This window comes from Falco peregrinus, chromosome 5 (genome assembly GCF_023634155.1).
Source record: "Falco peregrinus isolate bFalPer1 chromosome 5, bFalPer1.pri, whole genome shotgun sequence".
NCBI classification, from domain to species: Eukaryota; Metazoa; Chordata; class Aves; order Falconiformes; family Falconidae; genus Falco; species Falco peregrinus.
The window spans coordinates 12,674,067-12,701,882 of record NC_073725.1 but is presented as its reverse complement, the minus strand read 5'-3'; the positions used below and the strand labels follow the sequence as shown (position 1 = coordinate 12,701,882).

At 39.5% G+C, this 27,816-nt stretch overlaps 1 protein-coding gene across 1 annotated transcript in view; it reads right to left on the bottom strand.

Moving 5' to 3' along the window:
* The window catches only part of RBMS3 (RNA binding motif single stranded interacting protein 3), a 718,801-nt gene that overhangs the window by 239,526 nt on the left and 451,459 nt on the right, over positions 1-27,816 (bottom strand). The window contains 1 exon segment of the mRNA XM_055803834.1: positions 26,353-26,444. Coding sequence (XP_055659809.1) covers positions 26,353-26,444 — 92 coding nt within the window.

Here is a 27,816-nt window from a genome sequence, read left to right as displayed (position 1 = left end):
AGCAGGCAATGCTGAAATTAGGGCAGCACCAGCAACAGTGCCATATGCCTTTTTGTTACCATACCATACATACATACAGTACTTACATCCTGCACCAGGGAGCCTAAGCCCTGCAAGCTTATCCTGGGTGAGAAAAGCAGTATAGAATTTCTAATCTGAATGTAGCTTAGACAGGCACCGTACTTGGGATGAACAGTAATGAGGACTAGTTACCTGCTAGCCACGTACCTTTTTGGAGGGGATGTTAGGTTACAGAACGAATGAGGGCAGCGCCTCAGAGCCACTAAGCCTCCTTGCCATGACATGAACCAGATGCCAGCAGCTTGTTTCCACACTGCAGTACTGGGCCTCCAATCCCTCTTCCAGCAATCAACAGTGCTCCAAATGGAAACACACTTATGGGAATTTGATTCATTACCCTTCTGCACAAACATTTACACATCTCCTTTGCACTCCTTCAATCTTAAAAAAGGAGCTACTGATTCTGAAAGTTGGTGGCATCTCTCTCCTTCTGTGCTAGCCCATTCAGCACAAGGCAAGTTACTCATACCTTTATATTTCCTTCTAAAATAGTCTCTGGTTTCTAAAAAGAAATGGAAATCAAAGAGATGGGATTCTTCCCTAAAGTCTTCGTGGATATTTGTTTTCTCTGGATGACTATTTTCCTGCATTTCAGCAAACGGCCAGGCTGCGTGACCCTCCCCCTCGGCACCTGGGAAGCACATTGTCAACTCTGGAAGTGTTTATTCTCTGTAGATTAAACAGCATTTGCTGGATGGTGATCACAGAAAGTTGTAAAAACAGATGGACAATGATCTGTCCAGACTTCCAGAGCTCACCATGAGAAGGCTACTTACATAAAAACATTTTGCTGAAGGATCAAAGGATTTTCTTTCCCCCCCTCTACACTCTAGTTACATGAGGTCTGTTATATAAACATGAGAACACAAAACAACCATCTTAAATAACGCCAAAACTCTGACTTTTGAAACTAATATTCCAAATTAGGCTGTTAGAATTAATGGATTGGTTTAAAAAAACGCACACAAACCCAAACCAATCCTATGAATGATCCTTTTACCATTTCACCAGCATCTCAAAGTCTTTTTTCTTTTTTTCCAGCTATACTGTCACTCCTTGGTTTCAGTGGAAATAGCAGAACTATTTATTTTCACTAGAGCTCCAGATCAGACTGATTTAAAAGTCGACATCAGTGTGCTCTCTCATGCATCAACATAACCGAATAATACGCTATTTAAAAAGCATGTGAGTTCTCATCTAGGAAAAGAAATAAAGAACATTTTTCTAGGTGGTGAGCTTGACCCCGAGCTGCACCTCTGACAAAGTCTCTAGGTCATGCTAAATTGCAAGATGAACATGAGTTCCTAGTGTAGAACTGCTCCAAGAGGCTAATGTGATGGAAGGGGAGACAGAGGATGGGTAAGCACAATGCTGTCTCTGCCTTTGGCTCTAGTGCTCCCAATACAGGAACTGGGACGTCCAACAGGAACTTAGTTGCTTCCGCACTAAGGAGTACTTGGAAAAACTAGCGAGGTTGCAGGAGAAAAAGCAAGAAGAATGACGAAAGGATCAAAAGCATTTGCTTCACAGTGTGAGATGCAAGATGATCAATTCATTTAACTCATCAAAGAGATGGTTTAGAGGTGACTTGATCTCAGCCTATGAGTACCCGTATGGGAAACAGTACTTTAATAGAGGGCTTTCCAATCTAGGAAAAAAGTACTGAGATCAAACAGCTAGAACCTGAAGCTTGTTCATGTTATAAAATCACTTGCTCACTTTCTGCCACCAATCCTGATTCTATAACCATCTGGTCCTTCTTCACGTACTTCATCTTGAAAACTAACCAGAAAACTAACCAAAGAACTAAACAGAATACAATGGTAAAGAGGAATCAAGAACTACATGAACAGAAAAATCACCAGTGATCTGAGCTGTGCACAAATAGTATTTTACAAGCTCTGACTTCCTTTCCATCCCATGTTCATGTTTTTCCGCCTTCTATGGTTCTATTAACATCATTTAGAATATTAATTCCTCTATCAATAAACATTGTCTTTATACTTGCCTTCATGCAAACAGGTTTCTATACTACCTAGCAAGTAAAGATAAATAGCGCCTGTACTTTGTATACCAGGAAGCTGGAGCTAATGCCTTAGCCTGGAGAGCAGCAGTTTTCAAACTGGGGATGGAGGATGGCCACTTCAGTGGCCCTTGAGAAGGTTATCAAGGACAAGACAACTAGCATTTCTGCTTTTACACAAAATGTGGCTTCCCATGCTTTCTGAAATTTTGGGGTAGTTTTGCAGTACTCATGGTGCACGCACCTTTGCACAGGCACTTACCCAGAGAAGTGCTCGGGAAATTTTACTGTATGGGAATGTCATAGTGCTACTGTTCAGAACGTAGGTGGCACAAAAAAAAACTTTTCGCTTTTTTGCTGAAGAGGAATTTTGTATAGCATATTAAATGGTCTGAGTAACACCAGAAACTTGCATGTGCAACTTGCAGTATAAAGTCCATTAACTTCTGAGAGTAATTGCCGTTGTGTATTTTTTCTACTATGGTAGGTAAGCATTGGACTTTGATGGACAATTATTAAAAATAAAACATAAGGGATCTCCCAGAATAGGTTTCAATCTAGACAAGGCAGATAAAGTTTGGGAAGGGGAAAAAGCTCATGTCAAGAACACCATATTGCCTGGCATGCAAAGTAGCAGTGTGATTGTTTGGAGCTGCATGCTTTCCTGGTCATGTCCTCAATATCATTATGCTCTATCCAGAAACCTATAAGGAAGCAGGCAATGCGCCAGCCTTTATCACAGGAGAATGCTGAACGCTTCAGTATTAAAAGCTGCTAGTGCAATGTAGCTGCATGCTGTACATATTTAATACACAAGCACCAGCACTGTGCAAGCTCTTCCGAACAAGCATTTTGCCTCGTGCTTTTTTAAAATACATTTAAAGCACTTCGTAAGAGTAATAGTCCCAGGTTACATACAAAGAAAAGTATTTGCCATACCAGCGTGTGAAATCCCTGAGCTGACAAGCTGTGGTATAATGCAGAACAGAGGAACACCCCACACTTGACTTACCTAAAGAGCTCTTCATGAGCGAGTCAGATTTGGGAGCCCTTAGAAGAAGGTTAATTAAGAGCTTTCAGTTATGAAAAGTTAGGAATAAACTGGAGAGGTACAACAAGGGAGGACAGAAGGACAAAGAAGTCCAGCCCTCTGCCTGCCTGATCCTTGTAGGGCAGCATGGTGTGGTGACCCCACTAGTCTCTCTGTACCGACGCTGAGCCTGTGAGCAAGAAACCTGCCCCTGAATACGCAGGGCAAGAAGGGTGGCAGTCTCTTCCTTCCCTGTCTGTACTGTCACACCGGATAAACCCATATACTCCCTCTGAACAAATAAAATAATGCACGGGGAGGAATGAGAAGACAGTCCTCCCTCAGAAGATTCCTCAGCTTGCACCCCATATCATGAACTGCATCTTGGTGACACAGTCATGCCCCTGAGTAAATAACAATTAGATAAACATCCTCAACAAGGAGGAGAGAGATCAACTGCCTTTTTCAGTGGTGACGTACAGAAGATGTCCTCCTGATAGGGCCAGAGCTTCACTCCTCATGGTCCTTGCCCTGCCAGCCCCCAGTGTGAATGCCCACTCTGTGGCATGAGACTGGGGCCACTTGCTTTCCGATTGACGTGTGTGTGTACACACGCTCACAAGAAACAAAGCATGAGGGAAACACAGGTGTCTGTAGCATCGCTAATGAGCGGAAGGGAAGCCATAATCATTTAACCTATGGAAGCTGGGTAGGAGTTAAGCATGTCTTCCACCTTTCTAATGAAGTAACCAAACCAAGTCAATTCTTCTTTTCCTCCCCGTCTGTCTCTGCCCTTCCCTTCTCCACTACTGAGTAACGCACAAGGTATTATACATTAATACAAGTATCAAATGGGGTCCTTGCCCCGACAATCAGTGCTCTTCTTGCTCCCTGCCACAGGAAACACAAGATATTTGGCTAACTCTCCTCTTCTAATTTAGGGAAAAGAATTACAATGCTGACTAACAATTATAAGCAAGATTAACGATTTGCCAAGAGTCCCCTTTGTACTTTCAACTACCTATAAAAGAGCTGCTCTTTGTTTACAGAAAACAAACAGTGTTTTGAAAGAAAACATGAAGCAGTTCCCAGTTTGGAATTTTTCCCCAGAAAACTACAAGCTGAATATTTTAAGCCAGCACTACGATAAGCCCTGCTTTGCACAGTGTCTGTATCAGCTATACCCTACCAGGCAGAAACTCCTCTAGCTTACTCAAACCTTAACACTGCAATGTTTTAGAGAGGGAAACCTCCGTCAGAAAGTAGCAAGCATGATGCAGATACACCAGGTAGCCAGTCAAGCTGCCTTAACGCTGATCACCATTTTACTCAAAATACTGCTAACTCCAGAAATAGTTATTGGAACAATTAATTGTAAAATCAAGCAGAGATTATTTATTAAATACCTTCACTCTGCCACCGAAAATATCTTTCGGGAAATTTAGCAGATTCTGTAGAAAATGAGAAGAGTGTCACTGCTTGCTATTGAAATGCGGCAAAACATATTTTATCAGAGTCCCTAGAAAGCATCAGTATGCTCTCTAGGTGTCAGTTGGGTTCACTGTCGGTCTTCCTGAAAGTCCTTTTCCTTTGTTGAAGTCTTCTTCTTTGTATAGCTCTGTGTGTGTGTGTGTGTGTGTGTGTGTGCATAAGCAATACTGATAAAAAGAAAGACAAGTTATTCAAAATAGAAAGTGTGGTGCAGAAAGCAGATTTATATTCAATAGAATCAATACCATAATATGCTCAATAATGTCTACTTATGTGAAATACAGCCCTAGTCTCCCATATACACATACATATACAGAGGATGGATATTTTCACTCTACACAGTATCTTGCAAAGAACTGAAAACTCTCACATCCCACTAAAATTGGTGAGAATTACTGGCAGTTAATCATATCCTGGAATTATTCCATGACTTGGAAGAATAAGCACAAGGACAAAAGAAATACACCTAGTGACTAACATAAAAATATGAGTGATTTGCTAATAAAACCAAATAGCTTAACAGGGGATCATGCTTCCTGCCAACGACTCTTTTTCTGGGTGAAATCTATAAGGGGAAATCATATCAGGGAGTCACTGTAGGTATTCTCCTTGTGAATACTTAGCATTTCCACAATAAATCTGTGCATAATTTCAGTTTGCTACTGATAGATTCAGGTTACCTGCAAAACGGTGCATATATCAAACACCTGCATTTGCTTTCCGATACATACAGTCATGGCATTTGAAGACAAACAGGTCTGAGTCTTATGCCTTTAAGCATTCCTACTATCTACCTGGGAAAAATCTCCCACGAATTGCTGTTTGTGCCATGTTACTTTATGCTGGGTACCTGATGCCTTAGATAAATTTAATTCCCTCACCCTCTCTAAAATATCTTTTCCTGTTACTCTAGGTAGTTAAACTAAATACAGTCTAATACATTTTCCCTCACCCAAGTTGTGGAGCAACCACAGCCTAAACACACAGGCGAGGCTCCGACCAGCTTTTGCTTACACATAATGACCCAGAAGTCACCATCCAAAACTGCAACTCAAGCTAACACAGTTTATTGGAAACCTTATATACAGTGCAGTGACTGAGCTCACTGCCTGCGACTCCGTGCTCCAAGGGCAGCCTCAGTCCTCTTTGTTAGCAAGGGGGGCTATGTTTATGGGGTAGTTTTGTAGAGATTTCCCCAGGAACTCATTCTGTCCATGCTCCAAGTGAACTGAAAATCAGAGAGCTGCAGTTAGAAAAGAGTTGAGCTGCAGACAGAAAAGCTTGCTGAGCAGTTCATATAATTTTAAACATAGTGAAGCTCAACTTCTCCTGAACAAAAATATGATCAATTACAATACTAGAATTGCAACATATTTTGAAATAATCTGCTGAAGTAGGGCTTGAGTTTCAATCTATTGTAGAACCTATTAAAAAGATGGAAGGCTTTCCTTGCTAAGCCCATTCAGACACGTCTTGTAAATGGCTTATAATTCAGTCGCTACCAACAATAAACCATTTAAGCAGAAGATGACACTGAAGAGAGCATATGTAAAATAATGCAAATGGACAAAAAAAGACCAGAAATTAAAATGTAACCATCATACTGCATAAGCTGAGAAAATAGAGACAAAGTATAAAAATAGAGAATGAGATTTTATAATCAATCGCAGTGCTATTTCCAAAATGCAATCTTTTCTTCTTTTTTTTCCCTTCTTCTCTTCAACATTTGATGTGCCTTTCAAGTAGAGGAGCATGGAGTGACGAGTGATTGCTGAAATGAGTATTTACACAGTATTAACTGTTATTTTCAAAGATGAAATAATTAGTCTTAAAATCTGACATTTCAGAAATGACAGGACAAATACTACTGGTTAAAAATGTTTGAATAAGGTAAAAGAATTCATAATTATTTTTATGAGTCCCAGAGTGGAGTTTGCAAAAACCACAGGTAGCTTGTAGCTGGTCCTAGAGTAAGAATTTTGGAAAACTCTGCTTCATATGGAAGAAACAACTCTAATAAATGAAGTCAATCTGTCTATTTAAAGAAATACTTTCCTTCATCATCAAATAAAATACCTTGACTGAACATCAATCTTCCTTAGAGAAATGTAAACTTTTAAACTACTTCATACCTCAATAATAACTATAGGTTACCTGGCTATAGATAGCAAACACAGTGTTGTATTTTAAGTATTTTTTAAATGCTGGGCATAACACCCTGGTATTACTGCAAGATATTAAGGCAGTATTCTTACAGTAGATAGTTTATAAGTTGTTTAGTGGAACAGAGCATATTCTCAACTATTCCTATTTCTGTTTTCTGCAAGAGAGAGCATTTAAGCAAACAAAATCATAACACATGCCATGTATATCTACAATTAAAGGTTCATCTGCATTCCTGTTCCACAGGACAGTGGGTCATTTATATCCTAGCATCTTCAGAAAGATTAATGTTTCTCCTATAATTGCTCTCTTTTCTATGTGACAAACCTAAAGCTCTGCCACATACTGGAAAAGGGAATTTAAACCGGGAAGAGGAAATGCTGCAGATGGGCAGGAATAATGGAATAAATTTCACCTGTTGGAAAGCAAGGAGCATTTCTTCTCTGGATGAGAAAAGGCCAGATTTTCAAAGGATATTCCTATTAGGCTCTACATCTCAGCTATTACCAGCTTTTACTTGATGTGAAACAATTTATACACAAAGATCAGTACTTCTCTGTGGAAAAGAAATTTTACTGCAGAGTTCAATTACCTATATGTGTAACTATCTCCCATCATTTCTTTATGCTGGCAAACTTTTTGTGGATTACATACACAAGGAGGAATCTTAACAGGAGTGCTGTGAACTTACATAGCTTTTGATCTGTCACCTAAGGACCTGACTATTCTCTGTGCACAAAGCACTCAGTATCATTTATGCGTTTAAAAATTCTTCTGCTTACAGTAAAACAAAAAGCAAAAGTATTTATTTCTTTTTTATGTAAGTTTTTATATTCTTTTCAAAAGTTTCCTTTTCTTAAGTTTCTATTCCTCACTCTCAATGCTTTCTTAACCTTCTTTTATTTCACTTACGTCTTTTATCAACTTCCCATTAAACATGTTCAGGAAACCTCTAGATAAGATGGTGACAGATCCAGGAGAAATAAAAAATGCATAGCACCAAAGGCAAAAAAATACATGAAACAACATGAGAATTGCAGAGCAGGCAAGCACTCTCTCTTTTTAAAGTTTCCCACAATCAGCTCTAACATACTTGCCATAAATAATACTATCTCACAGACGGCATAGATAAGGCAAAAGCCTTATCATGTAATTAGACAAAATCTTGTAATGCCACAATGTGCACTAAATGTCTGATCTGACACCCAATAAATATGTGGGAGGCTTTCAATTTACTTCAAAGGTTGCTGGACTAAACCCTGAGTGTGTGGGCTCACTAATGAGGAACCTGCCCTGTGCCGATGAGCCAGGCAGCGGATAGCTCCAACAAAATGCAAACCCTACAGCTCGTAATTGTTTAGATGCTGGAATATGGAAAACCACAGAAATAACGAACTGGTCGAGACACAGCCCATGACACATTTGCTTTTCATGTATTCCACTAATCAAAATTTGTGACACGCGATTGGAAGAATAAAAGATTTAGAACTACAAAAAATTGTGCTTAAATTTGCTGCCTAGAGTGGATTGACAGCTCTTTCACAACCTTAACAGGAAAAGCCAGTGCGGAGCCAGTGCAGAGGGAGGCACACTTTGGGGCATGACTGCACTGCAGTGCAGGAGAAACCCACCCATGGTCTTGGAGAGTTCTCCACATGCTGATTTAACTTGCTAAGCAGATTAGATATAGACCTAACAGGAACTCTTTTCCCAAAAGGTAACTTTAACCCTTGCACATCCACTATGTAGTATCAATATAAAGCTTCTTAAAAGCATCAAGCCTTAAAAAGATTAAGTTGAATTACAAACTTGTGATTGGTACTTTGATTTACCTTTGTGCTAAAATACAGCCAGCACACAACATTGGCCTTTTACTGCTTTATGGAGTATACAATTACATGAAATACACATCAAACTCATCTAAACAGCTGGCCATTTAACTGTCTCTTTGGAGCAGTTGCACACTCCGTCATCTCATGTGATCTAAAGCACAGAGACAAGTCTGGCTGCTGTTTATAATTTAAGCTAGGTAGGTCTGAACAACAGGGCCTTTCCCCCTCCTCCCCCCCCCCCCCCCCAAGGAAGGGAAAGCTCTTAAAAGGTCAGGCACCAATGCAGTTTACTGAATAAAGCTCAAGTTTGAAGAATGTGCCTTCTAAAGTGATTTTACTACCTGGGATGTAATGAGTTTTACAGGCTCTCTTTGTTAAATTGCCCTGACAATTTCCATTTCCACTTGCTTCAATCATATTAACAGAAGCTAAAGTTCACAAGTAGTAAAATATTTCAGTGTACTAAGTTGGGTCTCTAAAAAATAGATCACACACTTGACAAACATATAGAACATAATGTTTGGCATTCCATTTCATGTTTGGCTTGGCATGTCTCATTTAGGGCAGGACAAGATGCCCTACCACAGTATCTCATTACTCATGGAAATAAAACACAGTTACACCAAGGACTTGACAAATCCCATTAGGTATGTCAGAAGGACAAGATTGTCCCAGTGGATTCGTGAGTGAAGGAAAAGGGAAATACGGGAGATGCTCCAATGAAGGGAAACATACTTAACATCATAAGACTCAAACATACAAAATCTGGATAAATAGGTAAGAACTGAAACAGGAAACCCCTCACTGAAATGAGAAAGGGAACAAAAAAGTGAAGACAGTGGGGATAATTCTGCTTCTCCTTAGAAGATCACACACAAAACTGTTACTACCTTGTGTACTTGCCTTTGTCTTTCTAAATCATACAGTCCTTAGTGCATGGGATGAACCTTGCCCCATCTTTGGTAAGCGTCTAACACTCCTTGGAAAGTACTGCAATCTAAGTAACAATGACAAAAAAAATGCCAGCTCCCTCTTTTCCAGTGTTGAAAGAGTTCAGAAAGTTCTGTATAGTTTGCAGAATATAGGAACAAAAATTTCAGTGAATGATTAAATGATGCAAATGAGGATTTGATCTTGCACAAATCCAAAGCAAATGCTTATAATGTGCAGCACAAGAGGCTCACCCAAGCCTTCACCCTTTGATTTACAAATTTTGCTTCCCAAATGTTTTTCTACATTATTGTCCAAAAGTACCAAAGCTCTGACTACGCTGTAAGATGCATCAGCACTATACTAAGATTTAAACTGATTAACTGTGGCTTCAATTTAAAGCGCAAGTTGGTGCAACCAAAAGAAGAGCTGGGCCAAGAAATGTTTTTGCTAAGAAGATCCACCCTAAGTGACATATAGCAAATGGGGCACCTTGATGCATCCCACAGAAATCTACAAACTCAATGAGGGAGCCTGACACAGACCTTTAGAAAGCCAGTTAATGGGCTACTGAGGCTCCTTGGAGGCAAAAAGATAAGAGGAAAATCAATGCTCTCCAAACAATTCTAAAACAAAAACTTTGGAACGATACATTATCATCCAATTCTTCTCATAAACATTAATAATGCCGAAGTAGGTTCAGATACAGTCAATACTTAACATAAAAAGTAAGTAGTACTTAAATAAATGCTGTACTCATCACTCATTGCTCCCCCTGAGGCCCAGAACACTGTAACTGGCTTGACAGCATAGTAACTAGCTCTGATGTAAAAGATCTTTATTATATATACTTATCAGACAGCACTGACTGAAGATGGCAGACAGTATGCGAAGGAAAGATGAGTGCATAGTGGGAATATGGTTCCCCAAATCCCAGGAGGAATAAAAACCTGTAGCAATCGAGGTAAATCAAAGCTGTATGAAAAGAAATGCTCAGGTTTTTAGGTGCAAATAAATCCAGACACCACTATGCACTGCCTCTAAACAGTATTGCACGTCCTGTATGACTTCCATTGTACCAACAAATGCCTGTCTTCTCTATAATAATTTTCCCTTTGATGTACACGCTGTGGAAGGGTTAAGGCATATTTATATTCAATCAACAAAACTTCATCAGGACAGCAAGATGAACAAAGATCATATCCATCGCAGGCATCTGACCTTTTCATCTCTCCCTCCCTGAATGCACACATGTGATGCAGGCAGGCGTGCACATACACATGAGCAGAAATCGTATGTAATGTCTGAAACCAACTTCTGGCCAAGGCATCTCGGTATTTTCTTGTATGGTAAGTATCTTATTCACTGCAAGCACTGGATTTTAATTTGTACCATCTACAGAGCTATGCACAGAGTTGCTGCTCAAGTAATGAAGGAGAACAGAAAATACATTTGTTAAATAAATGCAATACCTTTTAATTTAAATCACTTATTTACTAAATTACTTTTTTACTAATTCAGAGTATTCTGCCAGGACATGGCCTACTCATCACAGATCACTGAAATGAAACCGTGCATATTGCAGGACTTTGGCCCAAGAACAGGTTACTGCACACCAGCCGCTTTTCAGAAACTACCTACGTGCATATTTTTCTCTGAAAATACAAGCAGCAGTTTGAGGTAGTTTATCCTTCAGTAGTGGAAGTATAAATCACCAATTTATTACTTTGAAATAATGTGTTGATGCATCAGAACCTTTATGGCCTTTCACAGTGGGTCCCTGATCCGATCTGTCATTCACCATCTAGAAATAAAAATCTTTACACTTAAAGTGAGTGGTAGAAGTTAATAACACTCTTGATGATACTGTTTCAGCTTGAAAAACACAGGACTTCACAAACTGTAAAGGTCTGACAGGGTGCTGGACAGCCAGCTTTGGTTAACAAGGCTTCCTTCTTAAACTCTGCAGTCTGTAAGAAGCTATCGACCTCTAATTTGCAGTAAACAGCTTAATTGGGGGTTTCTACTTTATTAAGACTGATTCTGGAAACTCTAAATGGGCTTAAAACAGTTGAAATATTTGCCTTAATATATACTGCTTACACAAAACAGATGCGATCCTCTTTCAAGAGTGATTCTTGAAGAAATTGCTGGACCCTTACCTCTGATTTAGGTCCCAACGTGCCTCAGATTGCACCTCCTTACAACTCCTCATGTTTGTGAGGGAGGAGACATCTCGTGGGTTCGGCAAGCCAAAGTGCAGATCACCAACTGCTGCTGGTAATTTGAGAGTTGCCCCAAAGGCCAGACTTAGGTTTTGGTTCCAACTTGATGGGCCAAGCTGACCTACGGGCGTGATTCTGTTATCTCAGCTTTACCTTTGGGCTTCAAAGGCATTATTAGGCATGCAGGGCCCCACTGACTGATACAAGGGTTTTGCACAATTATTTAATAAGGTGTTTTCCTCTAGCTGGGACTTTAAAGGTTTTAAAGGCAAATCTGACCCCTCATTCCTAAATTCTTCCAGAATAAAACCTTGCACCGTGCCATTAAGGGTGAAAAACAAAAGCAAGGTGTATAGAAAACCAATGTTCATTGTTTGTTTCTAAAGGAAAAAAAATTGTTTGCTCCTTTTTTTTTTTTTTTACCAGTACATTAAGTGGAGGTAGTTACATTATTGATGACCAAGCAGAGCAGTATCAAAGATTTGAGGGGGTTTTTTTGCCAAATACATACTGTCCTGGATTATTTTTTTTTTTGAAACAAAAATTAAGAACAAGTGCTAATGGAATTAAAATTAAAAGATCAAGAGAAATCATTTGTTGATCAAAAAACTCCAATATATTATATTTCTGCTGCAAAAGAAGAAAAATAAGCACAGATGAGGCAGCAAAGTATTTCACATAGGCAGAATATCAGCTAGGGAAGCAGGACGCCAAAATCTTGAAACAATCCAGCACACCTTCCTATCAGAAGACTTTGTATTCCAGTATTGCAAACTGAATACATCTGTTAACTTTGGGTCCAAAATATAGGTCTGTATTCTAAACTAGCCAACTTCAGAACCACAAACCACTGCTACGTAACCCTGAGTAATTTGATTTTTAAACATGACTAGAAGTGGCAGAGTACCAACAAGGGTGAGGGTCTTCTAAATCATCCAAACTTCCAGGTTTGAGCTCCTGTGCATAAATATTGAGTTACGTCTTAAAACAACTCAACCTGATTCCCTGAAAAATATTTGTATGTGCATCTGTCATCTGGATATTTGTACTGGGACAGCAAGATTTCAGAGTTGTCTAAAACAAATATCAGACACAAATATGTCTCTAGAGTGCATCTCTCAAGAGTGCCAGTTTGAAGAAGGCAGATCATTCTCTTTAGTAAGTCTTCTGCATGTTTCAAGGTTTTTCTCAACATAATATTTATGTGAACAGTAATTCATAAAACCCTCCCCAAACAATAAAAAACATGAAAGGAGAATACCCATTTGCTTCTTATGGATCTGTAACTCAAGTCTATATTTCTCACCATTCTATCTTCATTTTAAAACTTTTTAGCAGTTAAATATCTACATAGATAATAAAAAGTTGGGGTTTTTTTTCTTTTTAAAAAAAATAATCTTCTAGGTAATAAAAACCTGCTAACCCCATGGAATCTAATCCTCATTTCTTAAAGCACATGAGATTTTATCATGATTGAAGTAAATGTTCCTTAGAGCAAAAATACCAAGATTTAATATGTTAGAAACTCATCTAGCCTCTACTGGCATTTTCTCATTTCCACTTTCCTTTGTGAAATAGAGCATTTTAGAAAGCATTTAAAGTTTAGAAACACATAAATTTAACTTACTTTATCTTCTATTTAGTTTACTGTATTTTTGGAATTATACACAGCTAGAAATTAAGCTCTAGGACACCAGGCAACAATACCCTAACAAGATTCTGAGCCATAGCATTTATGGTATTAAACAACAGCCAACCAGTTGATATAATTGCTAAAGACAAGCCAAAGAACAGGACTTTAGCTGTGAACATTTGCAGGCACTTGGAGGTCATATTAAAACTTGCACTTACAAAATATAACATCTGCCTTTGACTCTAAACCTGGTAAAGCATTCAGAGATTTAACTTTAGGAGACTAAATGAAATTTAACAGTTCACCATGCAAAATTATGCTGTTTCTACACATGCTAAAAATAGGAGTTTCTGCTGCAAACTCTAGGGTGCTCATCAACTGACGGAAAGGTACTAAAATACACATATTAGGCAAGGTATTGCCCAAGTAAGAGATGGTATTACAGCACTGCAAAGACCCTCTCTGAAAAATAGTGTACAGCTCTGTCAACCACATTCAAGACAGATGGATTGTAAGTAGAAAAGGTATAGAAAAGGGCTATTGATCAGTGGAATACCACAGGAAGAACTGGTCTTTCCTAGAAGACAGACTTTTCTTGCCTGCCTCGTGCAACATCCACCCAGCTCAGATTCAAAATTTGCAAAACTGCCACAGGATGGTGATAAGCATGCAGGATCACCCTAAAAAGAATGTGGCTTGTTTACAAGAGCAAAAGGAAGGATGCAAATGGGATATTGTTCTGCTTTACAAATGCTTCATGTGGACTGACAGAGGTAGAAAAGACTGAAGTGAAAGGGCTGCACTCACATGGGAGCAAAGGGGGATGTTACATAAGGGAAGACGTTTGTGAAAGCAACAATCACTGTGAAAAATTCCCAAAATTTTAAGTGAAAGACTAACACAAAAGGGGTTATCAAAGAAATACCAGCAAACAGGCAATAAATAGTATTTACATGTATCATTCAATGCTTGATCTGATCTATGGACTGTTAAGACCAGGTGACTTGAGAAGGACGTGTTTTGTGAGAGGTTTTCATCACAGTACAAAGCATTTCAGGTCTCAGCTACTAAAAATTCAAAAGACCTCTCACCAAAGACATGGTAAAATCCATCTATAGTAAAATCTAGTATAAAGGATAAGGTACTAGCTGATGCTCCCAGGAGGGAAGCGCCTAAGTTGCTACTTTTGTCAGACCGTGTCCTTTAGATATGCCTGCACCAGGCTTCCCAGATGTCTTGCGATCAAAGACAGCCAGTACAATAGTCACTTAAGAGGAGTGCAGAGAGGTACCCTGGTACCTAATCTAATTGCTGACTGACATAAAATGTCCAGCCTCTTCAATGCACTCCCGTAAGCCAATCTGGAAATTACTTATATACTCAAGAGAAATGAATAGCATGCAACAGTGCAATCATGCAAGATGAAACTGTTTATTTGAACTTCAAGCAATGCAAAGCAGAGTCTACACCTAACACTCCTTTTTAATATTGAAAGCCTGAGTTCCAGAAGAATCAGAAGATTGATTGTACAAAAGAGAGCCATTATGTATTTCAGCTAATCAAATTTTTATTCTGAAAGGGAAACATCTCCATTACTGCAGGCCCAGCAGCCCCAGAGAGAGGGCAAGGCAGCGAGACCTCTCTGACCCCATTACAGCCAGATTTCCACCTGGTTTGGATCTGTTCTAGCTGCTTTACCAAACCCATGATTTTACCACGTGAAATGGGTTGTACAATAAGAAGGCGGTCTGATGTGAATTAGGTCACGCTATTACTAGTTCTGACCTTTCACTGATGAACAGTTTTTAAGTGAGGAAAAAAGATTTTTTGGAAGCTAAAGATGCTGCCAAGACCCTCCCTTCACTGACTCCGTATGCTGCTTTATGCTGTATTGCTATAACAAGGCAACACAGCCATATAAATTATAATCCTGGTTTTCCATAACAAGCTATAATTGGAGTAGGTGACTAAGAAAATTGTTAGATAAATGGTGGGATCATAACCTTATATGCAAAATGGACAAATAAGTTATGGAAGTATCTGGGAAACCCTGAGGCTCTGTAGTACTACTTCAATCCACAGGCACAGTTAAAGCAGACAGTAAATCACTAAATCTCATCTCAGACTTTACAATTTTGTTGTTGTTTTGGGTTTTGCCAGTTTTTGCTGACAGATGGAAAAACACCAGCTGAATGTGACCAAGATTTAATTTAGTTCCAATTTCCTTCCTATTTCTACAGCACATTCCTAAAAAACACACAGCATTTTATTCCCAGGGCTTAGAAGAATTACTAGTAAATAGTCGCACTCCAAGAGCACATACTATAAAAATGCCACTGTAATACTTTTTGCTACGCATGAGAATTGCATTATATAATAAAATATTCCAAGAATATTTCTAAATGATCATCTATAAATCCATGCATATATTTATATAAATATAGTTATTTGAGTACTTATCAACTATGCATGCACATACTAAAACCCCATATGCCCATATACACAGAGACAGAACTGTGATACTGCACTGAAACAACATTGTGTATTAACTAAGTGGGATAGTAAAAGTGGCAGATACCTTTCAAGATGAGGAAGTTTTTCATCAAGGCATCTTCTCTTTCTTTACCTGTCTATCAGCAGCATTTAAGAACCAAGAATGATTTAACTGCATGAAGAAATGACGTCTGAGGCACAGACTTCAGTGACAACTCTCACAAAGATACCTCCACTTGTTCTGAGGAATTCAAAGTCAATCTTCCCAGCACCAAACCTTAATTATCCCAACTCCAAAATTTTCTGATTTAAGAAATGAAACACCTTATACTCCCTTCCTTCATGATTTCTTTTCCTTTTTGAATCTTGATAAATATATCAAGACTGCAAATGACTGATGAGTGTTTATTGAACACACTGATTTGTTACTCACTGGCATTGAGATAAGCAAGTTATATACATTTTAACATGGGAAAAATACACTTCCTATCAAATATTATATCCATTCTAATTCTACGTTCACCCGGGGGGGGCCAACTTTTCCAACTACAAAAATGTACCTACAGCTGCTGTCATCAAAGTTTTCATTGTTCTCCATGGTTTTCAAAATCATAAAGTTATGAAGCATAGTACAGGACATAATTGTTGTACTTCCATTACTGCAGTGTAAGGGGTCTCTTTGGCAGATGCAAACTTCCCAGAGATCCCCAGGACATACTCTTCTATGAGTTTTTTTGGGGACTCAAACAAAACTTCCTTCTGTCTTCACAGCTAAAGAAACTGGCAATTTAGGGTCCCTAGGTTCTCCCATGTGCCCACCATTTCAGACTATGGCTCAAAAAAGGGTCATTTTACTCCATGAGCACTAGGGAAAGCAGAACAGCATTAATATACATCCTTCCTAAAAAAGGATTCATCTGCACAGCATGAGATCTGCTGCAGTCCTTTCCTTCTTTTAGATATGAAAGCACGTGCTGCAGCATTGCTAGCAACATCACGTCCAAGCAGCAAGAGCAAGATAAAATGCACAGGGGTTCTTCACTAGCCCCGGCAAAGGTAATGTCCTCAACTCTGCACACAGAATTGGCCAGACATTGATCCACCAGTGGCTTTAGTTTCAGGAATTGTTCAGCAAAATGTCAGACCAAACCTGATCTAAGATTTAAGGAAAGCTGAGATCAAACAAACCCAGGATTTAAGGCAGGCATTTATAAGCCTTATTTATATACACAGGTGGGGTTTTTTGGCATATATTTCCTCTTGACACAACATTGAAAATATGTCCTATACTTGGGGTTATACTTTCTTCTCTTGCTGTTTTGTTACTCTTTTTTTAACACTTCAATTATTTCTGGGGTATATTTTTCCGAAGCTGACATTTCTTGTTTAAAAAAATGATCTTCTTAGATTTAATCTGATATGTGCATTTATCCTTGTACAAAATGAGGAACACCTCACAAAATACCTGATAATAGCCAAATGTACCCTTCCTCTGTGTGTCTGTTTTCCCATTTCCCCAATATGCAGCACTACACAGCATTAGCAAAACTCAACTCATGTTCAGCATATTGATGTGAAACGACCCCCTAAGCTTCCTATCAGCTGTGCTTTCATACTACAACAACACTTTACCATGCTTCACGTTCATTACTTAGCAACTGCTCCTTGCTTCCGAGAACCACATCCTTACTTATGCATGCACATTTTGGCACATCTTTCTTAAGAGTGGAAAAGAATAGGGATTAAGGGAAGTTATGGTTGCATTTTATAAAATTGTAAGTGGTATGAGAAAGACTCGTAGGGAAAAGGAGCCTTCTCTCTCTTCCAATGCAAGAATTAGCAAGCAATCAATGGAATCAACATTGCTGGTCTAGAGCAAGCAAAGGAGATGGTTCTTCAGAGAACATAGAGTTAAACCGAAGAATTTCTTATGGCTGGATGTTGTGCTGCCAAAATTTTAAATGCAAAAAAGGCAGGACAAATTCTTTAATTGGGGGTGGGGAGGCAGTTCTACAGGAGGCTATTGAATACAAGCTAGAGCAACCCCAAATCGCAAATTGCTGATTTGTTAGGAGACAGTTAGGAGAGTACTCTGGGAAAGTATCCTCATGCGCTTGCCTGGTTCTTGTACTCTTCTGTTGGCAAGTGCTACAGCACACTATCAGAAAGCGAATCTGATGTCAGGGGGACCTTTGTTCTGGCCCAATGAGGCCAGTTTTACATTCTTATATCACTTACATTTATGCTGATCACATCATAGTTAGTCTAACAGAACTGCAAATAGAATTCGACCTATCAAATCATCTTAACCTCTCCTTCTGCACATAAATACACAAAGAAAAGTCCAAAGACTAAAAATTTCAATGAGCTGACATCATGACTCTGTTGCAAGGAGAGCCTAATCCGATAATTTTATACAATGGAAAAATAGAGGGGGTTTTCCAGCGACAAAAATTATCATTCATTAGTGAACAAAATTGCATCTAAACCTGAATTTATTTAGATGACAGCCAAACCACTCAGACATGTTGGTTGAATGGGAGACATTCATTAATAAGGAAATAACAAGCAGAATATTCACTAATACAGTAACATTTAGATATTCAGAGGGGGATGCGTATGTGCACAGGGAGTATCTATGCATATTACTAGTAGATTTGTGTTTACTGGCAAAATATGCACCTGTGTATTTCCAGGCTGATGAGCTGTTACACAGGCACTCAGATCAACTCAGAAGAAATGATACTGAAGTTTGCACACCTGCTTTCCAAATCAAACAAAATTTGAAAGCGGCCTGGTTTTCACACAAATCACATTGCTTTGTCGAGTAAGTGTCTCAGTTCAAACCAAGTGGTACCCCAAAAAGCATGCATATATCCTCCCACTGGTGGTCATGTGAATCATCTCTTCCTCCTCCTGAGAAGAAAGCATGCTAGATACAATGATTTTTTGTTTCTCACCTTACAAAAGCATCGTCCTCATGCTGAGCAACAGAAGAACATGATTAAATGTTATGTCACTGAAAGAAAGGCTATGTCCATTTTCTACCACAGTAATATTTTCTAAAACCACAGGTTTTTGATCATTTCAGAGTGCACTGGGTTTTTCCTGGTGAGTAAAGATGTGCTTACTGAATTTAGAACATAGTTTCTCTCAGTCTGAGCAGCAGATTCCCAAGCTGCATAGTTGTGGTAGGATAACTCCTCCATGGGGCATTTGGAGTTTCCTGAGTATGGAGGGAAAAAAGAATTATCTGACTCATTTGTCATTTGTGTTTTAACTCATTTGCAGGACTCAGATTTCCTGTTCTGCAAACATAAAGGGTTTGCAAAGGGTGTGTAAGAGCTTCCAAGATGTATAGCTCTGTGAGTGCTAAAGATAGGGAGCCCCATTCTTCTCTCTGGCTTAAATTGCCAAAGCTCTGTGGATTTCAGCTGTATTATTACCAACTCAAATGTGTTCCAAGTCAGAGGAAAGTCAAGAACAATGTGTATTTATGAAAAAAGGCCAATTCTTGTTTGGCTGAAGTTCATAACCCGAAAAGAACCCATTAATTCCACTATTCTCCAGCCTAAAAGTTGGCTACGTCTTTCACTTATCAGCATCTGTTCTGTGGTGCAGGGCATTAGTAGCATGGAGGTGGATATATTTACTGATTATTTACATTGCGATTTTCAAAGGCAGAGGAATGTTTTAATCTTAGATGAAGTTACACTATGAAAAAAACCAACTCAATCTAGAAACTAAAGCAGCGCTTGAAAAGGGATGTAAAATACCATGGCAAGGTCTATTTGAGGTGATAGCTAGAGAATAAACATGACTGTATGTGCCATAGGATTTTCTAAGCTAACTTAGTGGTTAAGAAAGGTGCTGAGCTAAGATTTTTGGGAACAAAGGAACACAGCACTGACCTAATTCCTCTCCATTAACCAACAGTAAAGTCCCATTCACTCCTAGAGAGTAAAATTATGCTAAGTTAAGCACTTCTGAAATTCCCCAAGGAGATTTTTTGTGTAGAAATTTGGCAGGTGTGGTACAAGCACTGCTGATGCACACCCCCTTTCATACTGACCTATGTGTTTTTTAGGAGCAATACATGCTAGTGTGAAAGGACAGATTTTAATATACCCAGGATTACTTGATGATCTCCTTGCAAGGACGGCTCCAGCTAATACATTCTATGTTGGCTTATGAATGTACATCTAAAGGCAGGAACAGGATCATACGCTCATTTCACATTGGCTACCATATAATTCTCGGGTAGAAGCATGAAATTTGCCAGGCTAGATGAGAATATGAAATCCTTCCATTAATGTCATGTATCTTCACTATCATCCCAAGCCATCACTGTTTTTACAAAATTGCTCACTGCTTTAGCCTTGACTGTCGAGGAAGCTCCTAAGACACAGTCTTCTGCTACTGCAGAGTTTCTGGAATTTAAATTTGCTATAGCACATCCGTGATTTGAATCCTGAATTTAGACACTGTTTCATCTGGAAAAAAAACTTCCAGATTTGGAAAAGCACATCTTCCTAAGACTTTTGTGGTAAAATCTGATACAAGCAAATAATTTAGCATCTCTCCAGTGCTTTTACGTTGTCAGTCATTATCCTTTAAAGAATGTAAAAATATCCTGTATTTACAAAACCTGTACTTAAGGGCCAGCTCCAGCTGAGAAACTATGATTCCTCACTACAAGAGTGAAAGACAGTTTTTGCAAAACAACACCACAGGTAAGCAGGCAAGAGAGGATGGGTAGGGCATGGCTTTGATAAGTGGTACTGTATGAAACTTGGGGCTTGTGGTATGGTTGACTTGGTAAAAGAAATCAAAGGAGAGAGACGCTGGCACCTGTGATTTCCAAATCTAAATCAAGCCACCTTTCACTGCCTCCCACCTATAATTTTTCACTGTCATTTAACCCAGGACTGTTATTGATGCAGGTCAGCATTGATCAGTCAGTACGTACTGTGAATACTGTGCAGGGGGTGACAGTTGACATTTTAGGAAGATAAGAGGAGTGTTCACTGTGGAGCACTCTGCACATACACTCAGTTGTGCCAAATGTCTCTGACAACTGGTGGAGCAGCAGCCCACGCCTGGCTGTGTAATTCATTTGGAAATGGCGTGGAAGGTGGCCAGCATCAGCACAGCACAGTTCTCAGCTTCTCCTACATTACTGAGCACGCTGGCGTTTCCAGAGTCACCAACTCCTGCTCTAGCAGCAAACGAAGAAAAACTTTTATAAATAGCCTATACAAATATTTGACTTCATAGAACAGTTGGGTTGGGGGGTGTGTGTGTGTGTGCGTATCAGATAATTAAAGAATGAGGTTAAAACAAAATCTGACAATTTCAATATTGAACTCTAAAAATCCCAGCATCCTGCTTTAGTACCAGAAGGAAAGTTAACTCAGTCAATAAGCCTGTTATCCATAAATACTGTCCAAAACCACAAACAACCAGTATCCTGAAGTTTGGTTAGCTAAAATTTGCAGACATTTCAGTCATGAATTAAGAAACTACTTGCGGGGTTCAGTGTATCAGATGTTCAGTGTATACGCCATATTTCATAGTTTTTAAGTATAGCGTTTCTATTTAAAAATCATGAATTTTTGAACTACAAAATACAGACAATTAAAATTTGCTATTAAAAATCTAGATGAACAAAATATTAGGAAGAAGGGCTTTCACTGGAGAGTCTTTCCATTTTCTGCAGTTTCCATTTTAAGGAACAGCTATTTAGAGTATTGGTATATGACACAGAAAAAAGCGAAGTAATTTAAAAAGAAGAGAAAATGAAGCTGAAAAATGTGCAGGCAGAATGGACTTATTTGGTCAGCTGACTCATACCAGAGTAATTCCCGAAACCAACGCAAAAGCCTGGAAAATAAATAAGATTCTTCTGTGGGATTTCCTTTTCCTTGGTCCTTGGAGAAAAACTGTCTATTTAACTCTAGAGCAACTAGCTCTCTGCTCCTCTTCAGAAGCTCTTATGCTTGGCTCTGTTCTGTGGGAAACAGCTCCCTTTTATGTTTCACCTAGATGGTGATCACTCCCTGTATTTAAACTTCCGCATAATGGAGAGATGAGAAAAATATCACACAAGAAAAATTTAATTCTGTAATTCCCTTGTCAAACAAAACACATCTGAGCTTACTGACACAGTCCTTTTTCAGAACCAGCTCTTTCAGTGTACGCCCTGGTTGGCAATCGCTGCAGCAGAGTAGTCGAGAAATGTTCCTTGGACTTAAGACAACTACCAACACTAATTAAATATTTCTTATTGTCCACATTTCTCACACAGATGCTGAGCATTCCTAAATGCATGATATGTACAAAAGGAAAACCCAGAGAAGACAGGTATCATCGAATACTTTTTTTAAGTCCTTACACATGCACTAGGAGTAACAGCAGGATTGAGAACATCTCCTTGGTGAATGTGTTTATTTCAACACTCTTGATGGGCTGCTAGATATTAAAGAACCTATTATACGCTCTCTGCAAGAAGCAACCTTTGCCTGAACTTCCACTTCATGCAGTCTTGCAGCAGACTAGAACTGGAAAGAAAAGATATCAGAGAGGACGCCACAATGTCTATGAAGGTATAAACTGGTTGCTTAGTCCACTAACTTTAGGATGACACAAGTTCAGACACTCAAATTTGTTTAGACAACAGACTTCTATTGATTCTTCAGGTGATTTAGACTCCTCAGCATCATTAGAAGCTTACATATAAAGCAGATTAGGAAGTGTCGTCATGAATATGTAATTCTGGGTGAAGATCTATTGCAAATCCCAAGAATAGATGTGGCTACAGATTTTATTAGAACATTGATACGTTTTTCATGTGTACTAGCTTCCTTGCCTACTTGCCTAAGCCAACTCCCGTATTAGTAAGATTTTCCTTATGAATTTTCCATGTTCTGTCTGTCACATTTTTTCAGAAAATGCAGCAAAGGAGCAGATGGAAAATCCCAAACTAATATATAAACCATGCACATAAGGGTTGTCTTTTCTGTGTCATGTTTGCGTAGTCCTTAGCACAAAGAGATAAACAATTCAATAATTCCTGTGAGATTATCCAGTGGCATATCAGTTGTGCTGGTTTTAGCAGGAAAATAAAACCAAAAAAACACCTGGACTCTACGAGCCTGGACAAGCAGGCACTACGTACATACAAACAAATCTGCACGTCTGAGTTCTTTCCAAAGGCAAGCAGGAAGCACATAGTAAAATAAGCCAGGCCAGCTGAGAAACCATCACTCAGCAGCTCCATGGCATTAATTCTTCTCGGTAAATGAAGTTGTTAATAAGCACTTTTAAAAATAATGGACAACTCAGATGAACTTCATTGGACACAGGACAGTGGCAGTAGTCAAAACTTCTGCTCCAGCACCTGTGTGAGGGAAATGCCAAAGAGGCAAGGTGACCACACACACATGTACAAGAGCCTCATGCAGATCTCACGTGGGTGGGAGGCTGTGAGGGCCCTTTTCCCACCAAGCAGGTAGCTGTCCACGTGCCTAAGAGACCTCACCTCCCAGCTGCCACCGCTACCTCTGCAGACATAGTACTGCTGTTCCTCTCCCTCGGCTGAATCCTCTCTGGATTACTTTACACCAGGCTGAACATCATCCAAGAGAACAAAGAGAGATTCAAACACATTTATTGATGTTTTTCCCTGTGTAGGGTTATGAGGTGTATTAGCCTTGACAGAACAACTTTTCCAACAGTGATGGGACTTGGAGCATCAATCCACCAGAGTTTAACCTTCTTCCAGAGGCAGCACTCTGAAACAAAAACAGCCAAAAAGGTGTCCAAATGCTATAAAAATGAGGGAGGTGGCTGTATTTAGGCATCAATAAAATAAGTATATTTTACTCAAGTATCCACAAGATACTTCTGCTAGCCAGCACGGGTGGGGGTTCAGTTCTGCGTTTTGTTTTTCAAAGAAGATTCCTGGATTTCCATGAGAAAAATTATATTGTGTTAAAACTGAGAAAGAACTTTTCTTTCTGAGCAAGATTTCTCTCCAGGAAAACATCACAGACTATACCGACCCTTCAGCATACTTTGTCTCACTACTGGAGAAGGCCAGCACATAGCAAAAGCTCGCTAATCCATCTTTCACCTTTATTCAAAAGCATCCACGACTGGACTGAGATTTTTGACATTTGCTGAACAGAGGTTATAGTCTTCTCCTGGGCCTCTACACGGGGCAGTTCCATTGCTTTGCAATGCACACCAAAAGATACAGGCCACTGATTGTATAAGGTATGGCATGTAAATGGTTTAAGTAAATTCTTCACACTTACTCTTTTTTCTTTGATTTCATTTGATAGGCGCCATTCACCACCAATTAAAGCAGTTCTTTAAACAAAACTTCCAGAAGTGGAGGCTAAATCCTTCTGACTCTTTCTTCAAACCTCTTCTGAGCCCTCATTGTTAATTCAGACACTGGCAGGTAACGTTTTCTTTCAGTCCTGATATGCGACTTGGCTTCCAACACGTGCAAGAACCAACATGTTTCTCCAGATAGATTTGCTTTCCCAGGCTCCCGCCTTCTCAGCAATGTGAGGTACTTTGTGTAGAGTCATCTCAATTTCCTTTGAATCCCCATTTTTCTAAATACTTTGGGGTTTTTTCAGATAGGAAAAGTCAGTTGTATATTTATCTTGAACTATCAAATGCACTAAAAAGGACCTATCTGGGATTCTAGGCACCACAGCTAAATAATAAAAATACAGTTAGCCTTACACAAACAAATGTGTACACACTAGCCGCCTCAAAATTATGCAGGGCAAAAAATTTTTCCTGCCACAAATCCCCCAGAAAACAAACCTCAGTGGTTGGTACAACCCTTCCCAGTCTGAAAACATCGAACTTTGCTTTTGGCCCCCAAAATATTGGACAATCCAAAACACAGTGACCTTCTGTTTTGGTATTTTCACTCATGGAAGTGCTGAAATTGTTCATTGTTCTGAATCATGAGAATACCAAATACTGACTATCTTTCAATCCTATCTTTAAATCTCTGATTTTAAATCTACAGCTTTACAGATTTATGTAGTTAGTGATTTACTCCTCCCCAGAAATGGCTATTTGATATCAACCAGTAGGACAAAACATATCTCCTGTCTTTTGTTTCTTTTTCACAGTTTGACTAATGTGTCAAATTGCCTATATTTTAACAAGGAGATGAAGTATATCTGAGAAATAAAATAGCACAGTACTTAGTAGGTGTTCGTATTCTTCAGCTTGCCATCTTTTACCCGTTTGAAGCAAACACTTTTTATCGCCACATGTCAACAAAAACTAAGAGCAAATAAAACAGCATAGCTTGTGTTGCGGGGCACAGATAAACAGAAATGTGCGGATGACATCCAGTTACTTTTCAGACACAGTGAGTGTAATCCAGTAGAAGGCAAAAGAACCTCATTTACCACCAAGGATTAAACTAACTAACTAAATAAATATTTTCTATGACCTTGTTGAAAAACAAAGGTTTAAATCAACAGCATTCCTTTAAATGGGAATCTTTAAATGTGGTGGATGTCTGTTAGTTGATTTGCCTCTTTTTATAATTACCTGTTTGCGATCCTAAGCCAACGTCATTACTGCAAGGACTAAATCAGGCAATATTAAGGGTTTTTTTGTGCTTGTAGGGCAAGGCATTTTTAAAGTACAAAGCAACAGCTATTTTTGCTGGCTGACACAGTCCAGAGCCCAAAGACCATAATTACGCTTTCAGAAAGGCAACAGCCAGAGCACCTGACCGTCATTGACTATCACTCCCACCTCTCCAACAGCCCCTTTGCTTGGGGACAAGGGACAATTCCAGGACCAGAGTATCTGAGCTCGCTGCACTTGCTACAACAGGTACAGCATGGCTCCTATTGCCTCTCTGAACAACAGACACCAGTCACCTCCAGTAGCTATTCTTTCAGCAACATTCTACACTTTTAGGACTATAGTCCTCAAAATAAAAAGTCAGGAGAAGCCACACAGAGCCAGATCAAACAAAATTCCCTCATATTCAGTCAATCACACCCTCAGAGAAGCCCACCTGGCATGTCAGAAAAGAATAAGTATTCCAAGGCTAAGGAACCAAATGAAGACAACTCCAAGGCAAAGAAAAGGCAATGTTTTCACACTGCAGCCATCACAAAGGCATTTCCAACTGCTCTGCTACTCCAGCACTCTCCATATTACAGCTGTCTCCAGGAAGTGGGGCAAAGAGAGAGCATCAGAGCAGAACCCGTCACATGAGACACAGCTTTCAAGAATACAAGACAAACCATAGGAAGAATAAGGCTCTGGAGCCAAAGGACAAAAAAAACCCCATTGGCATAAGCAATCCAAAACCTTAAGAAAAACATGAACAAACCAAACTCCTGGAAATCTAACCCAATAGCTTAGATAATCCGTAGTAACATGGCTGCTCTTACCTTTGCCATCTGCGCCTGCACGCCATTTGCTTTGAGAGATGCTACTGCTTTCTGTGCTGCTGCTGGACTGTCAAAATCTACAAAACCGTAACCTGAAAAGGAAACAGATAAATAGATATTTTCCTTACTATTCATGTGTATGTGCATAGGTTAAGATTTCACGTTTATAAATAAGGAGACCCCTTCAATTCTCTACATCTGTCTCATAGCCTTCCAGTAGCACTGCCATCACACCTCTATTTCCCACACCTTTCCTCCTGAACCTAGTGGGGTTTTAAGGAAATGCAATGACCTGAAGCTTCAAAGTACAGGAAGGTATGCAGCAGAGGGGGAAAGAAGGTAGATCTTTGCCTGTCTTAAGAGATCAAAGGTCCCTGGCAGTAGGAGGGCACACGCTCATGGGGCTGTGGTGCTCTGGAGTCCTGACCCATCTCTTGCATAAGAGGAGGCAGCAGTATGGCTGTCCCTAGGATGCAAAGCTACAGCTTGCAATCGCTAATTTCGTGAGAAAACACCACCCTTTCCCTGTCCCTTGAACCCATACACGGATTAAGCTTCAGAAAAGGAGGGTAGTGGGTCTCTGCAGCAGGCTGGGGCCATCTGTGCAGGGGCAGGGAGCACAGTCTTCCAGCAGGTGGGAGCAATTAAGGGAGAAATCGCAACCTGCGCTCTACAAGTGACTGCCAGATAGCTCTAGAAGATGATAAGATAATGAAGTCACAGCCTAGTTAAACCACATCCCTTTCATCTCACCACCCTCTCCGCTGGAACAAGGGCTAAGTCCCTACCAGGAACTGCTTCAGGGTATCATCTGAACAGCAGCTTAGTGAGGTTAGACTGTAGGGACTGGCAAGGGATAATCTTCTGCTTTTAAGTGGCTTTCCTACTCCCAGTATTTGTATTAGTTTAGTTTATTAATCAGGCAGTCACTTCCCATCCTCTCTTCTTCCCTCTCAATTTTTATTTCCTTTAACCAGCAAGACTGGTAAGTTCAAGCAAGACCAGTGCTGCTAAGCCCATACCAGATAATCAACAACTCTCTAAGTACTTTTTTTCCCTAAACATACAAAGGAGGGCAAAGAGGACAAGGAATGGGCTTTTCATAACTTATAAGCACTAAGCTATTTATGATCTTCAACAGCATTCAAATGTCTTGCTCATAAAGATTTCAACACAGTTAGGAAGATTTAAAAATTTCACCAAGTACCTATTTAGGCAGCTGCACGTACTTCACAGTCCATCCAGGGAAAACCCCAGCTTACATCTTATCAAGCAGTTACAGCACAGGCAAGCATGTGCTGCTCAGACTAGCTGTGGACAGGGGCCACGTCTCTGGCATCTCCCTGGGAAGCCATGTGGACAAACTGAACTGCCTGAAAGCTTTAATAATATTAGCACAAGCATATTTATAGCATAACAGCTCTTTTGCAGACATCTCCATTTACTAGGTCAATACACATCATA